This window comes from Strix aluco, chromosome 2 (assembly GCF_031877795.1).
Source record: "Strix aluco isolate bStrAlu1 chromosome 2, bStrAlu1.hap1, whole genome shotgun sequence".
Lineage (NCBI taxonomy): Eukaryota > Metazoa > Chordata > Aves > Strigiformes > Strigidae > Strix > Strix aluco.
The window spans coordinates 27,926,808-27,948,000 of record NC_133932.1 but is presented as its reverse complement, the minus strand read 5'-3'; the positions used below and the strand labels follow the sequence as shown (position 1 = coordinate 27,948,000).

The 21,193-nt window shown below is 38.9% G+C and overlaps 1 protein-coding gene across 3 annotated transcripts; it reads left to right on the top strand.

Annotated features, from left to right (window-relative positions):
* Positions 1-637: 637 nt before the first annotated feature.
* Positions 638-20,193, top strand: C2H21orf91 (chromosome 2 C21orf91 homolog). Of its 3 annotated transcripts, none has more exons than XM_074813779.1 (5): positions 638-724; positions 1,138-1,267; positions 14,287-14,820; positions 18,042-18,104; positions 19,164-20,193. In XM_074813779.1, exons 2-5 carry the CDS (start codon positions 1,144-1,146, stop codon positions 19,322-19,324), a joined length of 882 nt encoding a protein of 293 aa, XP_074669880.1. In that variant the 5' UTR covers positions 638-724; positions 1,138-1,143; the 3' UTR covers positions 19,325-20,193. The 3 variants fall into 3 exon arrangements, with proteins under 3 accessions (XP_074669880.1, XP_074669889.1, XP_074669896.1); XM_074813788.1 differs by having other exon boundaries at positions 672-732; XM_074813795.1 differs by lacking the exon at positions 638-724 and adding an exon at positions 778-797.
* The last annotated feature ends 1,000 nt before the right edge of the window (positions 20,194-21,193 follow it).

The window sequence follows — 21,193 nt, the reverse complement described above, 5'->3', positions numbered from 1 at the left end:
ATAGTGAAAATTCCGCACCGATTTGCCAGGCCTGCACGCACTCGTGGTGGCAGATCTTGACTGTATTTCCTCCCTGCCATTCGCCAACCCACCCACCCCCCCCCCCCCGCCCAGGTCTCAACCCCGATACACTTTTTTTTTTTTTGCACTTCTAACAAAACCTAATCAACACGAATCCCGAGCGTACGCCGTATGATATCTCACCAGCTAATTAAATGTAAACGTACGCTGGGACAAGGGCAGAATTAGGCCCCAAACCAGATACGAGAGGGGTCCCACTGCTTATTCCCACCGCCCGCTCCCCCGGGAGCGGAGTTTCCGCGGCGATGGTCGCGCTCCCCCTCACCCCCGCCCCGCTCCCCCGCGCGGGGGAGGCGCCGCAGCCGCGCTCTGGGAGAGCCCAAGTGTTGCCGGCGCGCAGGGGCGCTCCCGGTCGCTGTGGCCGCGGGGAGGGGCGGGGAGGGGCAGCCGCTCGCTTCTCCCGCCTCGCCGCCCTGCGTTGCCCTGCTCTGCCCTGCCGAAGCCGGCGGCAGCCGCCGGGGCGCGGCGCAGCGCGGCTCCGGGACCGGCCGCCCCCCCCCCCGTCGCGCCGGAGCCGTGGTCTGGGCCGGAAGCGGCGGGCGGTGCCTGGCGCCCAGCTCCGGCGGCGGAGGCGCTGGCGGACGAACAATAGTGGAGCGCGGCGCGGGGGCGGGCGGCAGCAGCGGTGGCGGCGGCGGGAGCGGTAGGGCGGTGAGCGGGGACACGGCCGGGGCCGGCGCGGTCGCGGTTGTGGCGGCGGAGCCTCCGCGCCGCCGGTGCGCGGCGGGGGGTTGGAGGGGGATGAGGAGCCTGAGGCTGGAGCTGGCGGGACGGGGCAGCGGGGAGCGCGGAGGTGCGCGGGCGGGGTAGGCGGCGGGAGGGCTCGGTCCCTCCCGGCCCCGCCGTGCCGCCCGGCCGCTGCCCGCGCCGCGCTCCCCGCGCTCTGAGGAAGAAACTTTCCCGGGACGGTCCCGCCCTCGGCTGTGTCGGGGCGGGCCGGGGCCGGGGGTTTCGGCCGGGACCGGGGCGGTGTGTGGCGCCAGGCGGCCGGTGCTTCGCCTGGGTGGCGGTTGAAATAACGGCCCTTCCCTCTCGCCCCCTCTGCTACCCCCCCAGGGCACTATGAACGAAGAGCAGTTTGTGAGCATCGACTTGGACGATGACAACGTCTGCAGCGTCTGCAAGCTGGGCACCGAGAAGGAGACGCTGTCGTTTTGCCACGTTTGTTTTGAGCTGAACATCGAAGGTAACGTTTAAACACAAGTCATCTTGTGCGAGCTCTGCTCACGAGCTCGGAGCTGAAAGCAAATTAAGCTTATCAGAAAGCTTTCATAAAGCTTTGGGTTTGGAAACGTGAATGTACAGAAAGTTTTCTTGCTGGCCAGACTAGTTCGTTAGGTTCCTAAATAGCTCATTTCCAGTAAAGGTGGGTGCCCCAGCTGTTCTAGCGCCCGCTTCTCTAGATGTAAAGATGTACCCGCCTTTCCAGAGCTCCTGTTAATGCCCTGGTGTTAATTTCACCTTCTGGTATTAGATCTCTGGTGTTAATTCAGATCGGAAGGAGTTTGTCCTGCCTTTATTCAGGGTTTTTGTTTAGTAGTTAGAGGGGTCTATGTGTAAAACTTACTTGAATTGCAAATTTTAAAGCATAATAGGTTTTTTTGAAAGCAGATCAATGTTTCACAGGAAATAATCAGAGGATTATTTATTTTTGCTTCCATAAGGTGATAATATGTGTAATATGATAAAACTGAGTTCATTGTCAAAGCTTTTTAAAGTTTGCAAATTATAAAGTGGAAATTCAGTCTATCTTCTAAAAGACTAATAAGTGTAATCTCTGGCCTCCAAAATGGTATTTTTAGAATTTTAAACCCTGTTTTGCTAAAGAATTTACCTGTCTTGTTGCTGCTCTTCATGTATGAATCAAGTGTTGGACGTGAATGAGCAGATTAGTTATTTCCCTTTTTTAAAATAAAATAGGGATTTTTTTTTTAATGTATAAATATTGTTGCTTGATTTTTGGGACAACAAAGTAATTTGTTCCAGTTATATAAAGGGGTATTTGCCAGTTGTACGTGCATGTGACTACCTAGAGTAATCTGTATTGATATGGGACAATTGAATGTGAAGATCTTAACACTATTATGGGAATAGTCCTATTTTGTGATCACAGATAGTAAGATTTGCTGTGTCTCTTGATTTATGTGAGAGTACACTAAAGGTCTTAAGATCAAGTCTTTCTGAAGGGAAAATGCTGCCAGATATGAGCACTGTAACCAGTGATCTAGTTGCTTTTTCTGAACCTTAAAAGCATAAAACTGGCTGGAATGTAGGGGGCTGTAAGGATATGTATTCCATACACGGTTTCTATTGCGCATCTGTCTTTTAATGCATGTATAGGTAACAAAATTGTGTTCTTACCCTACAGAAATCTGAAAAATGCATTAGCGAATTGGAATCACTTTTAAATACTCAGTTCTGCATTTCAATTTAAAAAAAAAAAAAGTGCTGCCTTTAAGGTCTTTGCTGCTAGAGGCAATGTATTTTAATCTGAACAGTACTTTCAATCTTCAGTAGTAATTTGCATGCTTTATGCTTTTGTTAGAAGAGACATGCTTGTGTATTTGCACTTTTTGTTAAAACTCAAAGCAACTATGTAACCTTAAAACAGCCTGTCAGCCTGCTTGAGTTTTCTTACTGCTTTAAAATGATACGCTTATAGTTCTCAATATGAAGTGGAGTTAATATGTTTCTCTCTAGGCTTTAAAATGAGAAAAAAAACTGTATTGCCATAGTAAGAATTAAGTACTTTGATTATGTTCAGAATCTAGTTTTGGTTTGGAAGTGTTGGAACAAATAGGAGGCGTTAAAAAATTGCTGCATGGTTTTTATGCTCTGTTGTTTGGGATAAGCTGTGGAATTGTCAGTGTTACTTGTTATGGATATTACTTTACAAAGTTATTATGTGATTTAGCTGGAACAGCTTTTTTTTTCTGGAACTAAGTAGACTTGAAAATAGTAAAGACTTAATCTGTGCAGCAGACTACTTCACATAATCTTCTAATTTTTCAGTTAATTTTAAAAGACAACTGCTTGAACAGAATAGTGCTGAAAGCTCACCTGAAGTTACATGAACCATTCTTTTTCATAGTAAAAGAAAAGTATTAGTACCTTTGATCACTATAGCATCAAAATACCTCAATTTCTGATACTCTGTCTTCTGTGTACCAGTTTGAAAAGATGTACTGTTACGTCTCCTCTCCCCATAAAAGCAGTAAGGGCAGCAAAGATTGTGGAAGTGGCCTTATCGAGAATCATAATAAGACTTTTTAGCTGAACCACTGTGTGAGCTAGCCCATTACCATCCATGGTCACACTTCCTACTGTTGCATCTACTGCATTCCTGTACTGTCCAGTCCTGACAAAGACTGATTTATATACTACTGAAATAACAGTCTTTTGACAGCCCTGAGTAGGAAATGAAATGGATAATTCACTAACTCAGAATGTTATACTGGATGTTTTCATACTAACCTCATGCTTATATTTTAATGAAGTTCAGATGCATCATAACATAGCTGCTTGTTGAACAGAATCAACTGTGAGTTGTATCAACTCTGTAAATGTGCTATCCCACACTTAAAAATGAGTGTCATTCTCACTAACAGTTTGCCTTATTATCTAGCATCATATTTAAAAATCCAAGCAATTAAAACACACATATATATTTAAGTAATTCAGGAAGTGAAATATGCTATTCTAAAAAGATACAACAGCTAGGACAGTGCTTAAGGCTTGCTCATTTTTAGTGGTGATGTACGTGCATAACTTCTCCCTAAGTGAAGTAGGAGATAGCTGCTGTTCAAGAACAGGCAGGCCATTAGTCACAGCTCAGCATCTTGCAGCATGCTTAAGTACTCCCACTGTTTGCAGCACCCTGTTAGCTTCCATGTAAGAAATTCTGGAATTAGGTTTCCCAATTTCCTTTTAAAAAAGGGTGTCATATTCTAGTGCTTTAGCAAAACTCCTGAGAGCAATTCTGTTGCCCTTTGTGCCAGCATCTGATTGCTTAAAGCTGTCTGTGGTAAGTGAATACAGGCACTTGAAACTGATCTACCCCAACACTTAACCACCTGAACCCCTCTGAAACAGACTTTCTCAAAGGTATATAAACGTAACACTACAGAAATACCATTTGCTTAGCCACACTTAATTACATTGTAGTTTAGTATTGGTGAATCTTTGTGTATTCAGACATCTGTGAGTTCAGCAGCAGTACAGGTTTGCTTACGTGTAGATGGTAATGTTGTTGATCGTCTTGGTTAAGTAAGATGAGTAATTAGAAATGAGCAAATCAGAGACCATCCCCATCTGTAATGACGTCTTCCTGGATCAGTGTTGTGATGTGTCTCAGCCTTTACCTTCCTGACATTGGGGTGGGCTTTTGTAACCTTTATTATTATGTTTGGACAATAGCTTGATAATGATACATAATTGGAAAACAAATCAAATTATTCTTAAAGTCCTTATAGAGAAGACCAGTATACAGAAAGCTTAATCTGTGGTCTGCCTTAAATAACTGCTGAGTTTCTAAATGAGGAAGTTAGCAACTGTGTCATAAAACTTTTACATTTTTTATCAGAAATCGTGTCTCCACCATAATTTAATACTAGATTTTAGTCTTTCAATAAAATAAAATGATAGTTTAGATTAAAATGTGAATGCGCTTCTTACCGAATTTAGTTAATTCACAGAAACCACTGGTTTGAGTGCAGCTTGGAGTTGAGCTGTGGTGTCTGTTACAGAATTTATTCAGGAGTGATGTATATGGATTACAGGGCCTGTTTCTTTGAAGTTGACTGAAGGAGTATTGGGAGAGTAAGGAGAAAAGGGAAAATGAGCATACAGAAACAGAAAGTCAAGATGCAGGTTTAAACTTCCTACTAGGATATGTCATCAACTTTTCTTGAGAAACAGGGAAAGAGTAACTTTCTTAGAGTTTAGTAGTGCTAATCTTCAGTCTAAACAGGGCAGGGAGTGTGTCTCGAAAGGGCAGTATTTTTGTCCATGTTCCGCTTGCTCTTACAGCTCACTTTGAGTATTCATGCTCAGGGAAGCTGAGCGGACTAAGCTACACATAAATATTTATTGCAAAACGGGCTTTTGTGTCTGAAGGATCATTATCAGGTGATTTAGCACATCAGAATCCTAATATGATTCTTAAACTTTAAAATATGCATAATACTTAAAATGTTACTTTAGTATTTCATATGTGAGAAATTAAGCTGATTCTGTACAGTGGTTTTAAAGTTCTGGATGGGGTTTAGAATATCCTGGTGGTGTGGGTCTGCTGGATATTGGCTTCTGTTTGCCTTGTGCAGACAAAGTGAACATCAGAGATTGTGTACTGTTTTGTTTTTCTGAGTAGGTGTCACAGTAATCTGTGGATTGAAACAGGAAATGTTTTGAATTCACATGTAACTAGATTGCATAAGCCAGGAAATCATGTGTTGTGTGTTAGTTTGAGACAAATTTCTTCTTTTTAATTTCATTATAATATGGGAAAATGGTTAACTGAACTCTGGTAGCAAATATATAATACAACAGATCTGCAGTTATAACTGGAATGTGGGGGGAAAATACATGAACACACAAATATGAATGTGTGGATGTATAAAAACTGTCTGTATGTGTATATATCAACAAAACAAAACCCTCTGCCCTGTGAGCTGCTTTGAAACTCTAGTTAGGGTTTCCATGTAAGAATGTGGTGCTGTAGAGAGATACCTGACTGTGCCCTAATTCTCCTGTTAGGAGGCTGTAGCTGTCTAGCCCGTGTTTTCACAGAGCCCGCAGAGGCGACTGGAGTGGTAAGCAGTTGTGCTGCCTGTGGAGCTGCTTGGAGTTGTTTAGATATCTTCACATGGGAAGGCGTTGTGTGATCCTCTGGGCAATGCCTGTGGAAATCCCAGCTTCAGGAACTTAATACTTGAATGTATTTGTTCAAACTTGTCTCTGAAGGTTTCAAAATTGAAAGTCTGCAATAATTACGGTTTAGCTTTACATTGTTTGTCGTAGAAAATGTATCTATCTTAACGTGGTTTTATGCTGGTGTGTTTTAATACAGAATTATTTAAAAATCTGTGAGTTTCTGGAAATTTGAGGGTTTGTAGTAGAGACAAAACCATAACAGAAGGGGGAAATCTGATTGTTTGAGCTGATTTTTATTCACTCTTTTGATTATCTGGTGCTGGTAACTGCAATAACATCTTGGAGAGTGCTAGCTGACAAGTAGACTGGCTTGCTTCCATTTCAGTTTAGAGTTGAACAACAGCTGAATAGCAAATCCCAGGGTCTTGTAATATAGAAGAAGAGATAGTGTTAAGTACTGAGCATCTGTTCCCCTGATTTGTGTTAAGATAGTTACATTTCCATGGCCCTTCCAAATGCTGATAGACTTACAGTGTTTGAGGCAATTTCAGCATCAGGTTGGTGCATCCCAGTCTCCCTGTTGAGAAAAAGATGCTATAAACAAATCTGTCTTATTGCTAGCTGCTTTTCCTGTTAAGGTCTATAAAATCTTGTGTAGTATCTTAATTCTGTGTTCTTTGTGTGCATCTTAATAAAAAGGGGGGGGGGGGGGGGGGGGGAGGGGGTGTTTAGTTGTTAAAAGCTGTAAGCACCCGAAGTTCACTTTTTTCCTCTTACACCCTACAGAAGAAAATCTCACTGAAATAAAATGGGTTGTAAGGTGTAGCTGAAAGGATTGGAAACAGCCGTTTTAGTTTCATTCTGTTCCAAAATATTACACATTCTTATTTTTTCAATGTTAATGAAATAGTAACCACTAAAATATATCATTTTGGCACCAAAAGCTAAAAAAATTTATCATTGCCCTTTAGGCTAGGCAGATGAGAACTTCTTTCAAGGTAGCATTTGCAGTCCAGGGGTATGACTCATTTCTGCAAACTTGAATGGACTTGTGGAACTAGCTGCAGTTTCCAGTAAACCTCTTAACTACAAATTCAAGTCCAAATGTAGTTTGAGTTTCTATTCTTAATCTTTTAAGTGCGGTATAAGTAGTGCTGAGTAATAGTAGGACCGTGTGGCCAGTTCTAAAAGTACATTTTTGAGTTCTCTGTGTGTAAATTTGGAAGGTTTGTACACACAAACAAATAAATTGAGCAGTTATGTTACTTACCTGTCATCATCCAGAATACAGAAATACTGTCTTATGGCTTCCACTCTCTTCTAGGTCAGTTTAATTGATTTTTCTTACAAAGTCTAAGACATCTTTAACTGTAGTAAAGTTTTCATCAGAATGTATTGCCTTGTCTAATACAGTGGAAAACTTTCTTCTTAGATAGTACAGTAGTTTATAGGGAACATGAATTTTGAGAAGATGTTTAAAGGGTCAATTGGATCTCTGCTCTGTCTTATATAGTATGTCTTTGCTATGTGCTAAAATACAAATGAGCTAATAGAAATGCAGTGGGAGATGATATGTGTGCACACTTGATGTGGAATGCACTGGCTTTATCGTACGAAAGCGAGGAGAAAACTTTGATTTATGAACAAGATACTATCTAGTCTTTACCAGGTGTCTGGTTTTGGAGGTTAAGGAATGGCACTGGTGTTTTCCTTCTGGCCAATCTAACAAATCATAAGATTTAACTCTCAAATTAAATTGCATGCATACACTTTAAAAATAGCAGTTGGCATTAAGTCTTGTCAGGCAGATGTATTGGAGATGTATGTCTCTAACGATCCCATTTTTCAGTGTTGGCAGAATTGTACAACTGAAGAGTATGTTTTCCTCACCCATTGCCATTTAGGCGTGTGGATGACTGGGTATCTTAGGTCATCATGGGCTGGTTTTATTTAATGTATTTTGAACAGGTCTTGGGATCTGCTTTTCTATTGTAAGAGCCCCCCTCTTTCAGCACTCTTAATAAGCAGACTAACATGCAGAGGGGGCTTAAAATACAGACATGAGCATTTAATGTCTTGTGAAGCATTTCCCTGTCTGCTGCAGCCTTGTACACCAGGTGACCCAAACTTGAGCTCATCTAATCTTCGTGTTCCTAGTGGATACTAGCAGACATGCAGGACCTGTTTCATTGTTTCATGAGCTGGCTAACATCCCTGTGGACAGACCCCTACTGTATTCATGTGAGCTGGGCAGCTGAGGGGAGCAGCAACTGGAACATTTCTGAAGGTATAGTGAAAGCCGGGGCTCTTCAAGTAGGCAGCCGTGGACTGGCTTGCTTAGTTACAGAATTAAAGGAAAAAGCATAGGTGCCTATGACAAATCTTTCTCGAGTTAACTATTTAAGATGAGGTGAATTGTGCCTGAGAAGCGTTTCTTCACTGGCTATGAAGGCAGTCTCCACAGCTAGCTAAAGCTAGAGGTGTACCTTTTCTAAGTGTTCTGACTTAGATAATTTCACCCATGTTGCCAGTACTGTACAAATTTGTGTTATGAAGTGCGTTCACTCTCCTTTGACTGTCCTTAATAACCACTTGTACTTTGCTTTATGGAAGCTGTATGTGTGGTGGATGCCAGCATTATACCAAGAAGGCAGCTTTTCTTGTCCTTTCTCTGTGGTCAGGTATAAATCTTAGCCATAAGTATTTTTAAATTCTTTAAAGGGATTTTAATATGGCTTTCATTTACTAATGTCGCAGTACAAACTTATAATTGACTATTCACGTGTCTAGAAGTATTCTTGTTACTTTTAGTTCATTCCACCTTAAATTCTGGGGTTTGTTTTCCCTCTTCAGCTGCTCAAGCTAAGGTTATTCACCACTGCAAAAACAATTAGTTCCCAGCATTGCATTACAAATTGCTTAGAAAGGAATGCAGGCTTTCTTTAACATTATTTCCAACTGATGGAGCTGAAAGACCAAATAAGAAGCTTTTTTAAAAAAGAACAACAAATAAAAAAAACCACTGTGGAAGGTAAGCAGGCTAATGATCACTGATTTTTTTTTTTTTTTTTTTTTTAATGAAAACATTCATTTGTGAAGGGATGTGAAGTACTCTTTGTATTCAAGAGCATTCCTTTTGAATTGAACTTGTTTATTATTATAATCTCCAAATAAGGCAACTATTCTAGCCAGCTTTATATATAAATGTGATCAAACATTTCAGTTTAGTTCTGTATCTTTATCATGAAGAAAAGTTATACATAGTTCTTGGTGAATCAGTTGCAAAGGCAAAAATGAAGTCTCTGTAGCCGCCTTCCCTTCAAAAAAAAAAAAAAAAAAAAACCAACCCAGAACTTTAATATGATGGAAACTGATTTACTTTCAAGTACGAATGCTTTAAAATGGGATAGAGTTTATTGAGATGTGACTATATAACTGGTGAACGGTAAATATTCTCCCTGCTTTCTGCTACTTTGCACTTATGAATAACCAGAAGTTACAGAAATGCCTACTGCTTTATAAATTGCCTGATTGCTAGTCATTCATTTACAAAATTAGTTTGCAGGAGCAGATTAGGACTCATTATGTTGAGAACTGTACCACTATAGAGGAAGAGTTTCTGCCTTGTATAGCTTATAAATTGAAATAGTCAAAATTTTTTTTTGTCTAAATACTAGGCTCTTAAATAAGCAGTCCTGTTCCTACAAGTGCTCAACATACAAAGATATTGCTGAGTAAAATGATACCATTCATATTTCATCTAGGACACATGGGTTACCCGAATCAGAAGCAAATAATGAGTGGTAAACACTTCCATTCTTTTATGATTTATCTTGAGGTTTGGCACCATCATGTGAGTCTAGCTCACTTGAGGAATGATCTCTGGCATGAGCTTGTTTACTGATAGCACTTGCTGTTTTTAGATATGGTCTTCTAGATGTTACTGGATTTTGGTGGATTTTTTTTTTTTCCCTACAGATAAAACTTTCCTGCTCTGGATGGTTATTGGCTTTTTGATGGTTTTTGAGATTCTTTTTCCTTTGAAAAAATAAGTGTGAAGGGTGGGACATACTTGGACATAGCCTGCAGTCCTGTTCTTGGAAAGTAAGACAAGGGACAAATGTATACATACCTACAAATGTGGAAAAATAAAATGCTAATGGTTATATGATTGCTGACTTGGAAATCAGCCAAAAATTAAAAAGGTTGAGATATTAGCAAAAAGAAATGTTGAGACAGAACTGAAATCTTGTTAAAATCCCCAGAATGGACAATAGCTTTTTATCAAAATTACAGTATTACTTCTTGTGGGGTACAGAAGTCTCACCTTGCTTTATTTGTCTCTTTGTGTATAGTGTTGAATAAAGTAATGTGTCTTCTAAAACTGAATGATGTTTATATATCATTTGTTTGATCCATGCCAATTTACCAGCTGGTAGATTTTTCTGCAATTGTGATGAAGGAAAAAAATTAAGTAATCTGAGTGGAATATTAAGACGTACCAAAAAGAGGCATCTTTTCTGCCTCATAAAGCTGATGGTATTGCCCACAACAGAAGGATTTGTGTCAGAGAAATGTACTCGCTGTAATACTGGTATGTCATTGCTAGTTTGTGCTGGAACAGCAGCTGCTGTGAATGCTCAGCTCTTGGGATGTAGTTCCAGAAAGTTAGTGGCTGATGTTATTCACATTCTATGTATAGGAAAGGACTAATTGTTACCTTAGTACAAAAGAAAGATTGAGGGTTGTTTCGGGTTTGGGGTTGGTTTTTTTTTTGCATGTGTTTGTTATGGTAGAAAAACAAACCAGTTATGTAAAAGCTGAAGCAAGTCTGTTAGCAATTTTGTCCAAAACAAGTTTGGTTTTGTATGTTTTCTGTTCCTTACTGTATTGAAGAGTATTTAGATAGACCCTTTTTGATTTTTTTTTTTTTTTTTTTTTTTTTCTTCTTCTTCAGTGGAGTAAGAGATGGGGAAGGATTTCTGGTCTGTGACGGGGGTTATTCTTCTATACTGGGACTGTTTTGTAATACCTTGCTCTGTGTTCAGAAATAGTGCTGTGGCTAATATGTGGCATATAAATAGCAAAACTTAAATTTTTGAAGTAACATTTTTTTCTTCTGTAATAGTTGCTAATTTCAGGCATACCTGATATTACTGAGTTCTGGTAAAATAGATTTGTTTGAACAGCATGCCTCTAGAGTGGGGAAGTTAACAATGTTAACTCTTTTTTTTTTTTTTTAAAGATAAATTTGTCAGAAGGAAAGACTTGAATAATCTTGAGTTTATAGCTTAGACAAAAATCAGATGGGGCTTCATATGTCATGATGCACATGTTCTTTTTTTGTGTAACTGAAATTGTGTGGTGTTTATTTTTTTTGTGTTCTCACACCCTTGTCCTATTGGACAAGTAACATGTTATTTTCATTGAAATAATGAAGCAGCCTCAAAGGATTTTTTTTTTTAAGTGAGACTGCAGTGTTCTGTCATTTGCTGCACAGGTGTTTCTCTTGTGATTGCCCCAGATGTGACAGTGTGTATACATGAGGAAATGTAGTCTGATCTTCTTCAGATGAGCCAGGCAGAGGACCTAACTGCAAGAGGCCATGCCTCTAGAGCCAGCTCTGGAAATATTTCATTAAACTTACAAGATACGGTTTTTTTCTGTTTTTAATAGAAACAGTGCAGTAGTTTTCCCTAGTTTGGGGGAAGGAGGGGATGCTAGGGAGAACAAGGAGAAGTGAAAACTTGCTAGGTGTTTGATTTTTGAGTTAGGAGAAGGTGGCATCCTGAGAGCAAAACAGATGTAGTTACTTATTAGCAGCCATTAACTAGAAACAGTATGTGCAAAACTGTGTGTGTCCTAGATTTACTAACTGTGGTTTCCGCAATTCCCTTCCCTCTTCTTCACCAAATCTTCAGGTATTTGCTTTAGACAGGATACCCTGTCCTGTGATCAGAAGACATTGGCTTCATTCATTCATCTTATGGTCTGTTAGGTGGGTTCCCAAGTGTTACTGTACAGAAAATTGTGTAAAGCTTGTTCTTCAGTCAATCTGATGATATTTCTGTAAATAAAAGAAAGCACTGTAAGCATCAGCAGCATAGGAAGTTGAAGAATCACTTGGGTAAAGCAAATAACATTGAACAGATGAGTCTGTTTTCGTAGGGTTTGCAGTGTTGTGAATATATGCCTTACAACTTCAATTGACAGTATTTGCTCTTCCTTGATGGTTTAAAGATTTAAGGGCTTCCATCATGCTGCTTGAGTTAAGCAGACTTGCTACTTTTAAATTCTACTGATAAGTTATGAAAACAAATGACTTGTCTTTCCTTGTTTTCACTAGAAATGTTTATTTTGGTTTCTTTAAAGTGTCTGTAGAGATAGAGAGGGAAAAATAGCCTTGCAAGTAGGCAGTAGATCATGTAGAACTTAAGAAAAGTTAGTGAACATCTATCTGCTGGAAGAGGTTGAAAGAGATTTTGCGATGCAGAGTGAGCATCTTGACCCTGTACCCATGAAGACAAAATCTGTCTTTGTACTTAACTTGCGAACTTCCTTCTTAAAAGGTGCCTCTGGTTAGGATGTGGTTTTTTGTTTGTTCTAATAGTTAGTTCATAGACTGAAGGAGTGTCTGTTTCCGTGACCCTACCTTTCTCTCCTGCTGCAAGAACAAAATTAATTCCACTGCTGTCCTCTTGTGTTTTCCACTCTTTTTGTCATTTTTCCCATAAATTTTGTATACGCTTTTACAAACTTGACCAGAACAGTAATGCTCTGGAGCTTCAACGCTGCCCAAAGAGTGGAAAATCAAAAATTTATAGTAGCTATTCTAAATGTTTGAAGTCCCCAACTTGAAACAGCAGTTACCAGCAAGTGAGATAATCAAAATGAAGTGCTTTGCTTTGTTTTCACTAGTTTCATGTTAACAATTTTGCCTTTGTAGCTTAGTTTGGAGAGTAATTTGTGATTTTGCAGCATTTAATCACTTAAAACAGCTTATCGTTTGTTAATCATCTGGGGTGGCGGGCTTAAAGTTTACCACAAGAATTTAAGAGGGTAAGTCAGATATAACTGAGAATTGTTGTAATATGTAGCTTTCTGCTGATTGCTTGTTAAAGTCTCTATTACCAAATTTTGTGTCCTGTTGCATTTCATGGTTTTTCTTTTAAGCACTTTTATGGTACATCCTTCTGTGCTAAAAGGTAAAATGGCTGCTGCTTGGTTCATATCACCTAGTTTCAAAGATCAAATTACATTACCATATGTTGATTTAAATATTCTGACTTCAGTAAACATTGAGCGCTTTAAACCAGTGGTTCACAGGTATATTATTTGTTATTTGCAATGAGGAACTTTTGACAGAACTGATTTTCATTATATTGGGAACCTCCCAAGTATAGACTGGGTGTTGAGATAAATGTCAAACTGTTCAGTATTGTGGACTTGGGTACTCAGTCTACTGCATAGATGAATCTGAAAAAAAATATCCACTGAAGTTGCAGAAAGTAATTTTGTACTTTATTATTAATTTTCTGAAATAGTAATTTCTCATACCATCTGTGTTCACTCACCAACTGCAGATCTTAACAGGTTGTGTTCCTTTTTAACATACCAGTCGCTATCAATTACTTTGAGGTTTGAGTAAGTTACCTGCTGTAGCTATCTGCATCATCTTTGAAGGACAAACAAAGAGGAGAATAAGCAACCATCTTACATGAAGCAAATTTCAGGATAGTTTAACATTGGCAAGTGTCGACGGTATTGGAACTTGCTTCTCTAGCTAAACTACAGGCTTGTACCAATGCAAAATAATAAACTAAGACTGAAGTCGGAATTATGTTTGACCACTTGGATGACACAAGCCTGCACACTGCAGTATATGTTGAGCAGATGGCTCATAATGTTACCCACAGAAGATAGGTGCATGAATGACTACACTCAAAATGCTCTTCGGTGGTGTTCTGTGTAACTTTCTGATAAATAGTGGGGATTATCTATTTCTACAGCTTGTACACTTGTGTATAGGTGTAATGCCATATGTACAGAGCAGTTTGCTTCATCTGCATTATCATCCGAGAGACACGTGCAGGTAATCTGTAAATCCTACACTAGAGATTGCTGTGTGCTAAACACTTTGTATGCTAAGGACTCAGGACCACATCGAATTTCAAAAATTTTAGAGTATCGCATATCCTCGTTTACTTCAGGGATTATACTGTTAATAGGAAAGCATCAGTTAAGTTTTTGTTTTCTTGGTTGCTTGTAAGTAAAGGTTTTGAAAAATTGGTTGAGTATACAATAAGTGAACTTTTTTCTATTGTGTCTTTACAGGAGTACCAAAGTCAGATCTTCTACATACAAGATCTTTAAGGGGGCACAGAGACTGCTTTGAGAAATTTCACTTGATAGCAAATCAGGACTGTCCGCGATCAAAGCTCTCTAAAAGTCCATATGCAGAAGTAAAAAATATCTTGAGCAAAAAAATTAACTGGATCATACAGTATGCACAAAACAAGGATTTAGACTCTGATCCTGAAAGCTCAAAAACATCCCAACACCAGCTTTTTAACTTCAGGCATCAGACTGATAGAAAATTACTCCCGCAGTTTGACTCTCCAGTACCTAGATACTCTGCAAAATGGATAGATGGGAATTCTGGAGGCATCTCGAGCTGCTCACAAACTCTTTTGGAACAAAGAGAATCCACTGATTTCAGACTTGGTGTGTTACAAGAAACAGGTGCTACCTTCTGTTGCAGCAGTGTTTTGTGGTCTAGTCACAACCAAGTCCAGAAAGCTGAAAAAGCTGAAGGTGATTCACTTCCCAATGTTCGTAGAAGGCATCCTCAATACAGCAGGGAAGAATGTAAGTATATATCTGTTTGCACACAACCTAGCAAGCAAGGGCATTCTTTGAATATCTCCTGACCGCTTAATGTTCCCACAGGGCGGTAATTCACATCCAGCTTTTAACAGTTTGGGAGTTACTGTAAAAGCTGTGAAAAAGGCTACATGGCTAAGCAAATAGTGTGGAGAGTTTGGTTGGTATGGGGGTTTTGTTTGGTTGGGTTTTTTTAATTTTTCTATTAGTTATACCCCAATGTGATACAGGACATGCCTAATTTATACAGAAAAGTTACTGCTACAGTTGGTTGCAGTCACTTCAATGTGTCGGTCCTGGCAGTTGCACAGCTCTGCCTTGCGGAGATTACTAAACTCCTGAAAATCAGTTTTGTTGAAGTTGTGTGGTGCCTAGAGTTACATTTTACAGAGAGGTACCCTAAGCAATAGGAGAAATTAGAGGTAAGGTAGCAGAGCAAACTTGTGAAACAACATAAAGTTAAACATTCTTAGTAGTAGCAGATTTTCTTTGTGCATTTTGCTAGATTTTTTTTTTCTGTTTATTGAGCAAGAAAATTACTCTGATATTGAAAGTAGTAGAAAAATAAGTTTTCCCATTACTTAAGAAGGTGGTCACTAGAAGAAGTCTTTAGAAAAATCTAGGATATTGTAGTGTCTCTGGAATCAGCTTACATGAAATGTGTTGGTACTATGTTCTTGGAGATCTCTGCAATTACCGTCCTGCTTTTAGAACAGTGCCTGGTCCTAAACTGGTAAGGAAAGTAGTTAGAGAGGGTTTCTGAATCTCAAAAGACCTGAGAAAGAAGACAAAAAAGCTGGTAAAATATTCAGTGGAAAATTAGGTGATGAAAAGGCAATAATGGAATTCGGAATGTTGGAAGACAGAGTGAGAAAGAGGTACTGTAAAAAGTTGGAATCTGTTTCTTTAGGCTCCCTTTTTTTTTAACAAACTAACAAACCTGTCCCTGCAAAGTTCGGTTATTTCTCATTTTTTATAAAAGGATTTTATTTAACTGCTGTATGATGCTTCATATTGCATTTGTAGTGAATTAGTAAGCTTAAAGCCATAAATCAAAACGGGTATGCTGTGCTGTTTGACCACCTGTCCTCTGGAGTCATAAATTGGGATTACATAAATCAGGATAGCAGTTAACAGAGGAATCATGAAAGCTTGAACTGTTTTATGGGGTTATCTAACTGAAGTTAGTGACTTGAAATTTATCTCTGTGATCTCTGATTTCGGGACAGGGGAACACAAAGCTGTTTTGAGCATAGTAACAGATCTTTTTCTTCTATTGTGACTGCATAATGCACTTTTGAGGGATTTTTGCTTTGTATTGTCTGTATTTGTTTAATCTTTTTGCAATATTTAGCTTTAAAAGACATTCATTTGGAGACTCTTGACTATATAAAGTTTGTATTTTAGAGAAAAACTTAGTCAGGCTTTCTCTACCAGAATCAGGTTCCTTCTCATTGCAGTACCTCCACTGTAATGACATAGCAGTCTACTAAAAGAAAGTATTGTTAATGTAACTGTAAAAAGCTTGGTCAATATTTCTTTATAATTTACCTCAGCTGTGGATAGAATAATGTTTTAGCATTTAAATTCAGTGTTCTGTTCCTTCTCCCTTTCCCTTCTATATCAGAATTTTCTGACATGAAACAGTCCTGTCCTGATACACACACATGAAATGTCTGAACCTGCCTATCTGCTACAGTTGATAAAATGTTGATGAAAATAATGAAGAAATGGAAAGTAACATCCTACCACTGGTTATAAAAAGGGGAAAAAAATCTTGACATTTTTATAAAGCTGTCAATTGCTATATTTAATCCAGTTGGGGTTTTCATGGAGCTTAAAGGGTGGTAAGATGTGAGAAAGGAATCTTCAGTTATATTGATAGCCAAAGGTGAGAAGGAGCACCTCTGTACCTGGCTGTTGCAGGAGAAAGGTGAATCTGTTACACTCTTAAGTGGCCTTGTGTCTTGAGTACCAAGTAGGCTATCTTAGCTATTGCCAGATTTTTTGGTTTGGCAATACCGACAGAAAGGTAATAACCCACAACTGCAAGATTTGAGAAGGTTTGAAAGAGAAGGCTTACGATAATCAAATAGTCATATGGGTAGGTAAAAAACATCCTTTTCAGAACTTAAGCTTTAAATTTACAATATAGCAACCTCTTGCACTGAGAAACCTCTGAACAAAAGCTGCATGATTGCAGCATAGGTTTTTCTCAAGTATGAAGTGAGAGCTTTGCTAAGCTGCAGCATTGTTTAAAAACAATATTTAAAAATTGCAGGGTCTTAAAGCTTGTTTCCATGCTCTGTGTCCTCCTGTGGTGATCAGGATTTTTGCTTTTCACTCTGCTGCTGAGGGAGTCTCAGCAGCAGGCATGGCACCAACCTGTGCCCACCACTGCTGGGTTGAGGGATTTCTGGGAAGCAGGCCAGTGCTTCCCTACTTGCTGCTGTTGATCAAGGGCAGTGTAGAATACTTTCACAGTTCCTTCTACTCAGGTTTAATATATGTTTTTTTCTGAGGATGATCAATGTACACATAACCTGAGGTACAGAAGGACTTTTGAATGATGCGGAGGATCTTTTAGTTCTCACTAGAAGCATACCACAAGGAAGTGAGAAGTAAACCTCTTTTTATATGCTGGACTTTGTATCAAACTGAGATGTTTCTTCTTCATTTGTCACTGAGGTACTCAGTGGAAACTGTACACGTTATTCTTATATGCATAAAGCACAAAACTTGATAGCCAAAACAGGTAGCTGCATGGTGAAAATTCTGTTTGTAAACTCTTTCCTGTAGGCTTGCAAGTGTGCAGGATTTACCTCAGAATTGTCCATTTGCCTGCAATTAAACAGGCGTACTTGAAAGGATTACATTGTGGAAATCATGTTTTGCAGTCAGAGGACGGTGTTTAAAAGTGTAAAGCAATTTACGAGTAATTCTGATCCTGGACACTACTGTTTTGAGGGCTTGAGTTTCCAGCTTTTTGGCATTGAAGAGGGGGCTTTCTTATGGAGTAAATCCTGGTCTGTGTCAATATAGAAGAGAATTTTCAAACTTTCCCCAAATGACTGATAAATAATATTGCCTCAGACTTACTTCCACACATCTGTTGATTATTAGGATGCAAGCGACAACAATTTGAGAAAATAAGAGGGATGCTTGTATGACTTCAGTAGTAGTAATAACAGATTTTATTGTTACAGTGACTATGATGACTCCTGGAGAGTTAAAGCAACTTAATGAAAAACTGCTCAAGCAAATCCAGGGTGAGAATATTTCAATACTCTTTGTTTTGGGTTTGTGTTGCTTTGTAATAAAGATCTTGTTCGAAAAAAGAAATCGTGATGGCTTTCCTATCAGTTAAGTTTTGAAGTGAAATCTCTATATATCACGTTTCCATGTAAAAAAAAAAAAAACTTCTAGGTGCTTTTATTATGTAACCTCCTTGGGTATTGCAAACTGGCGCTTGAAGAATACAGTATTTTCTTCAGATTTTTTTGACTGGAATCATAGAATCATTTAGCTTGGAATAGACCTTTAAGATCATTGGGGTCAACTGTAAACCTAACATTGCTAAGTCCACCACTAAACCATGTCCCTAAGCACCACATCTACATGTCTTTTAAATATCTCCAGGGATAGTGACTCAACCACTTCCCTGGGCAGCCTGTTCCAATGCTTGACAGCCCTTTTGGTGAAAAAATTTTTCCTAATATCCATCTAAACCTCCCCTGGAACAACTTGAGGCCATTTCCTCTTGTCCTATTGCTTGTTACTTGGGAAAAGAGACAAACACTCACCTTGCTACAACCTCCTGTCAGGTAGTTGTAGAGAGCAATTAGATCTCCTCTCAGCCTCCTTTTCTCCAGACTAAACAACCTCAGTTCCCTCAGCTGCTCCTCAGAAGACTTGTGCTGTAGACCCTTCACCAGCTTTGTTGCTCTTGTTTGGACACGCTCCAGCACCTCAATGTCTTTCTTGTAGTGAGGGGCCCAAAGCTGAACAGTGTTTGAGTTGCAGCCTCACCAGTGCCGAGTACAGGGGTAAGATCACTTCCCTGTCCCTGCTGGCCATGCTATTTCTGATACAATCTGAATCAACTTCATTTTGAGTCTCTAAACTGATCCACCTTGTTTCAGGTAACCTAAAACTATAAATGGGTGATACTGTTCAGTTTACAGCTGCACTGGAACCAGAGAAAGTGGTGGTGTTATGCATGAACCCACTTAAATGTCTTTGCCTCTTTCATAGTAATGTTCAGCACTGCTTCTTAACTCTATGAAAGTACAGGGACCAAGTGTGTTAACCTAGTAATGTTCTTGCAGATGTGTTTGAAGAGCTGACACAGCAAGTCCAAGAAAAGGACTCTTTGGCCTCGGAGCTCAACGTCCGTCATATTGCTATTGAGCAGCTGCTGAAGAACTACTCCAAATTGCCGTGTCTACAGATGGGACGAGCAGGGATGAAATCAAATGTCCCCATATAAAGGGGATACAACTTCTATCCCCCTAGAGAGCTAACTTTCCCTAACAGCTTTGATAACCGTTAAGAACAGATGCACAGATATTTAGAAGCTTTTGAGGAAACGGGCAGCTTTCTCTTTGCATTTGTAATCCATGAGAAGTCTTATTCCACTTTGGTTTTAACAAAAAAGGCAAATATTTTAGGTATTAAAATCTACTGTAATAAGGTTTATTCCCATTTAGGGATTTATTTTTTTTTCCATAACTACGCATGAGCCTTGAAATGAATTCTGTGTTTTGTTGATGATAAAATTGTTTCTAACAAAGAATGACCTGAAGCCTGTAAACATGCCTCCTTCATGCAGAAGAAAAATAAAAATTTGAGTTTTGATCAGGTCTGATCATGTTACATCCAAGAGAGCTTTAAGGGGAGAACAGTATTAATAAAACTCATGTTTTCTTATTTATTATGAGCAATATTTTATTATTGAAATTTTATACTAAATAAATACCACTATTTTAGGTACTTTTCCAGATCTCTTTATAAAATGTCAGAATTACTCTGTGTAATGTTTATGCCTTGTGTATGATTGTTTATCCTTTTTCAGGTCTGTATCTTTCATGATACAATTTAAAAAAAAAAAGTTTCCCAAAGAAATGAATCTCACATGCTAAAGAAAAAATATGGTGGTGCATCACTTATTTTTATCAGCTTTATAACTGAAGAATTTGGTTTGTGAGAGATCTTTAAAAAAAAAAGCACAGCACTTCCTTTAAATGCAGAAAAAAATTCCATACTTTAATGCATAGAAGTTGAAGTTGTTTTATATGTGTGAAACTTTCAATGCTGAAAAATTACTTTGATGAAACTAAATAAATTTGTAATACTGCATTATCTTGTTATGATTTTTTTATAAAGTTGGATTGGACTTAAGTGTTTTAATTTTGAAATGCAAATAGTAATGATGCATTATAAAACAGAACAGACTCTGCTTTTTTAAAACGTCTATCAGTCTACCATACCGAGAAATCGTAGTTAATCTTTGCCAAAAAGACTGTAGAGCTATTTGTGTAACTTGAAAGTTGCTGAGTTGCACTGAAAAAGTCAGGGGTGGGGGGAAAAACTCTTTCTCCCCAACCCCCCTGCTAAAGTTAAAGTCTTTGTGCTTTCTGATTTTATTGCTTTAAGTGAAAGCAAGGAGGGATTTATAGAACTGAGCTGAAGGAATGACTGGCGTGAAGAAAGGTTTACGTTTGGTTTTAAAATAGAACTGAGAAGTAAGCTGAAGTTCAGACTAGGTTTACTGATTGCCCTCCCTATAGTGATATCTGGACTATATAGAATAGGCTGATTAATTTTGTTGTTCTTCCATAATGCATTCCGGAAGGGCCCTGAAAGGAGTTTAGAACAGCTTGAGAGTATGCATGAATGGGGACTTGAACTTGTCTGTGTCTGGGTATTTTGTGATTCGGGAGCTGAAAAAATCAGTAGCGTCATTGCTTGTGTATGCAAGTGGGCCTGTAAGTAAATATGCACTAGCTAATCCCTAATTATAGTTGTCAGAAGATGGGTTAATCTCCATGTGCAAGGCTGACTGTAAATCTTACTAATACAGACTAAGATAACTGCAAGTGTAAGGTGAAAGGAGAAATACTGTTGTCACTCATAGCTGTGAAAATGACCGTCATACAGTCTGAGTGAGGCAGGATCTAGAATCAGACACTTGAGGGTCTTAATTTCACTTCACTCAATAGTGAGGAGAATTTTTCTGTTTGCTTTTGTGGGAATTAAAAGCATGGCATCTACACTAAGTCCTTACTGCATCTCAAAGTATTTTATTTTCATTAACATTAGATTAGGTGTTTGATCCAGGCAAGGTTGAGGGGGGTTC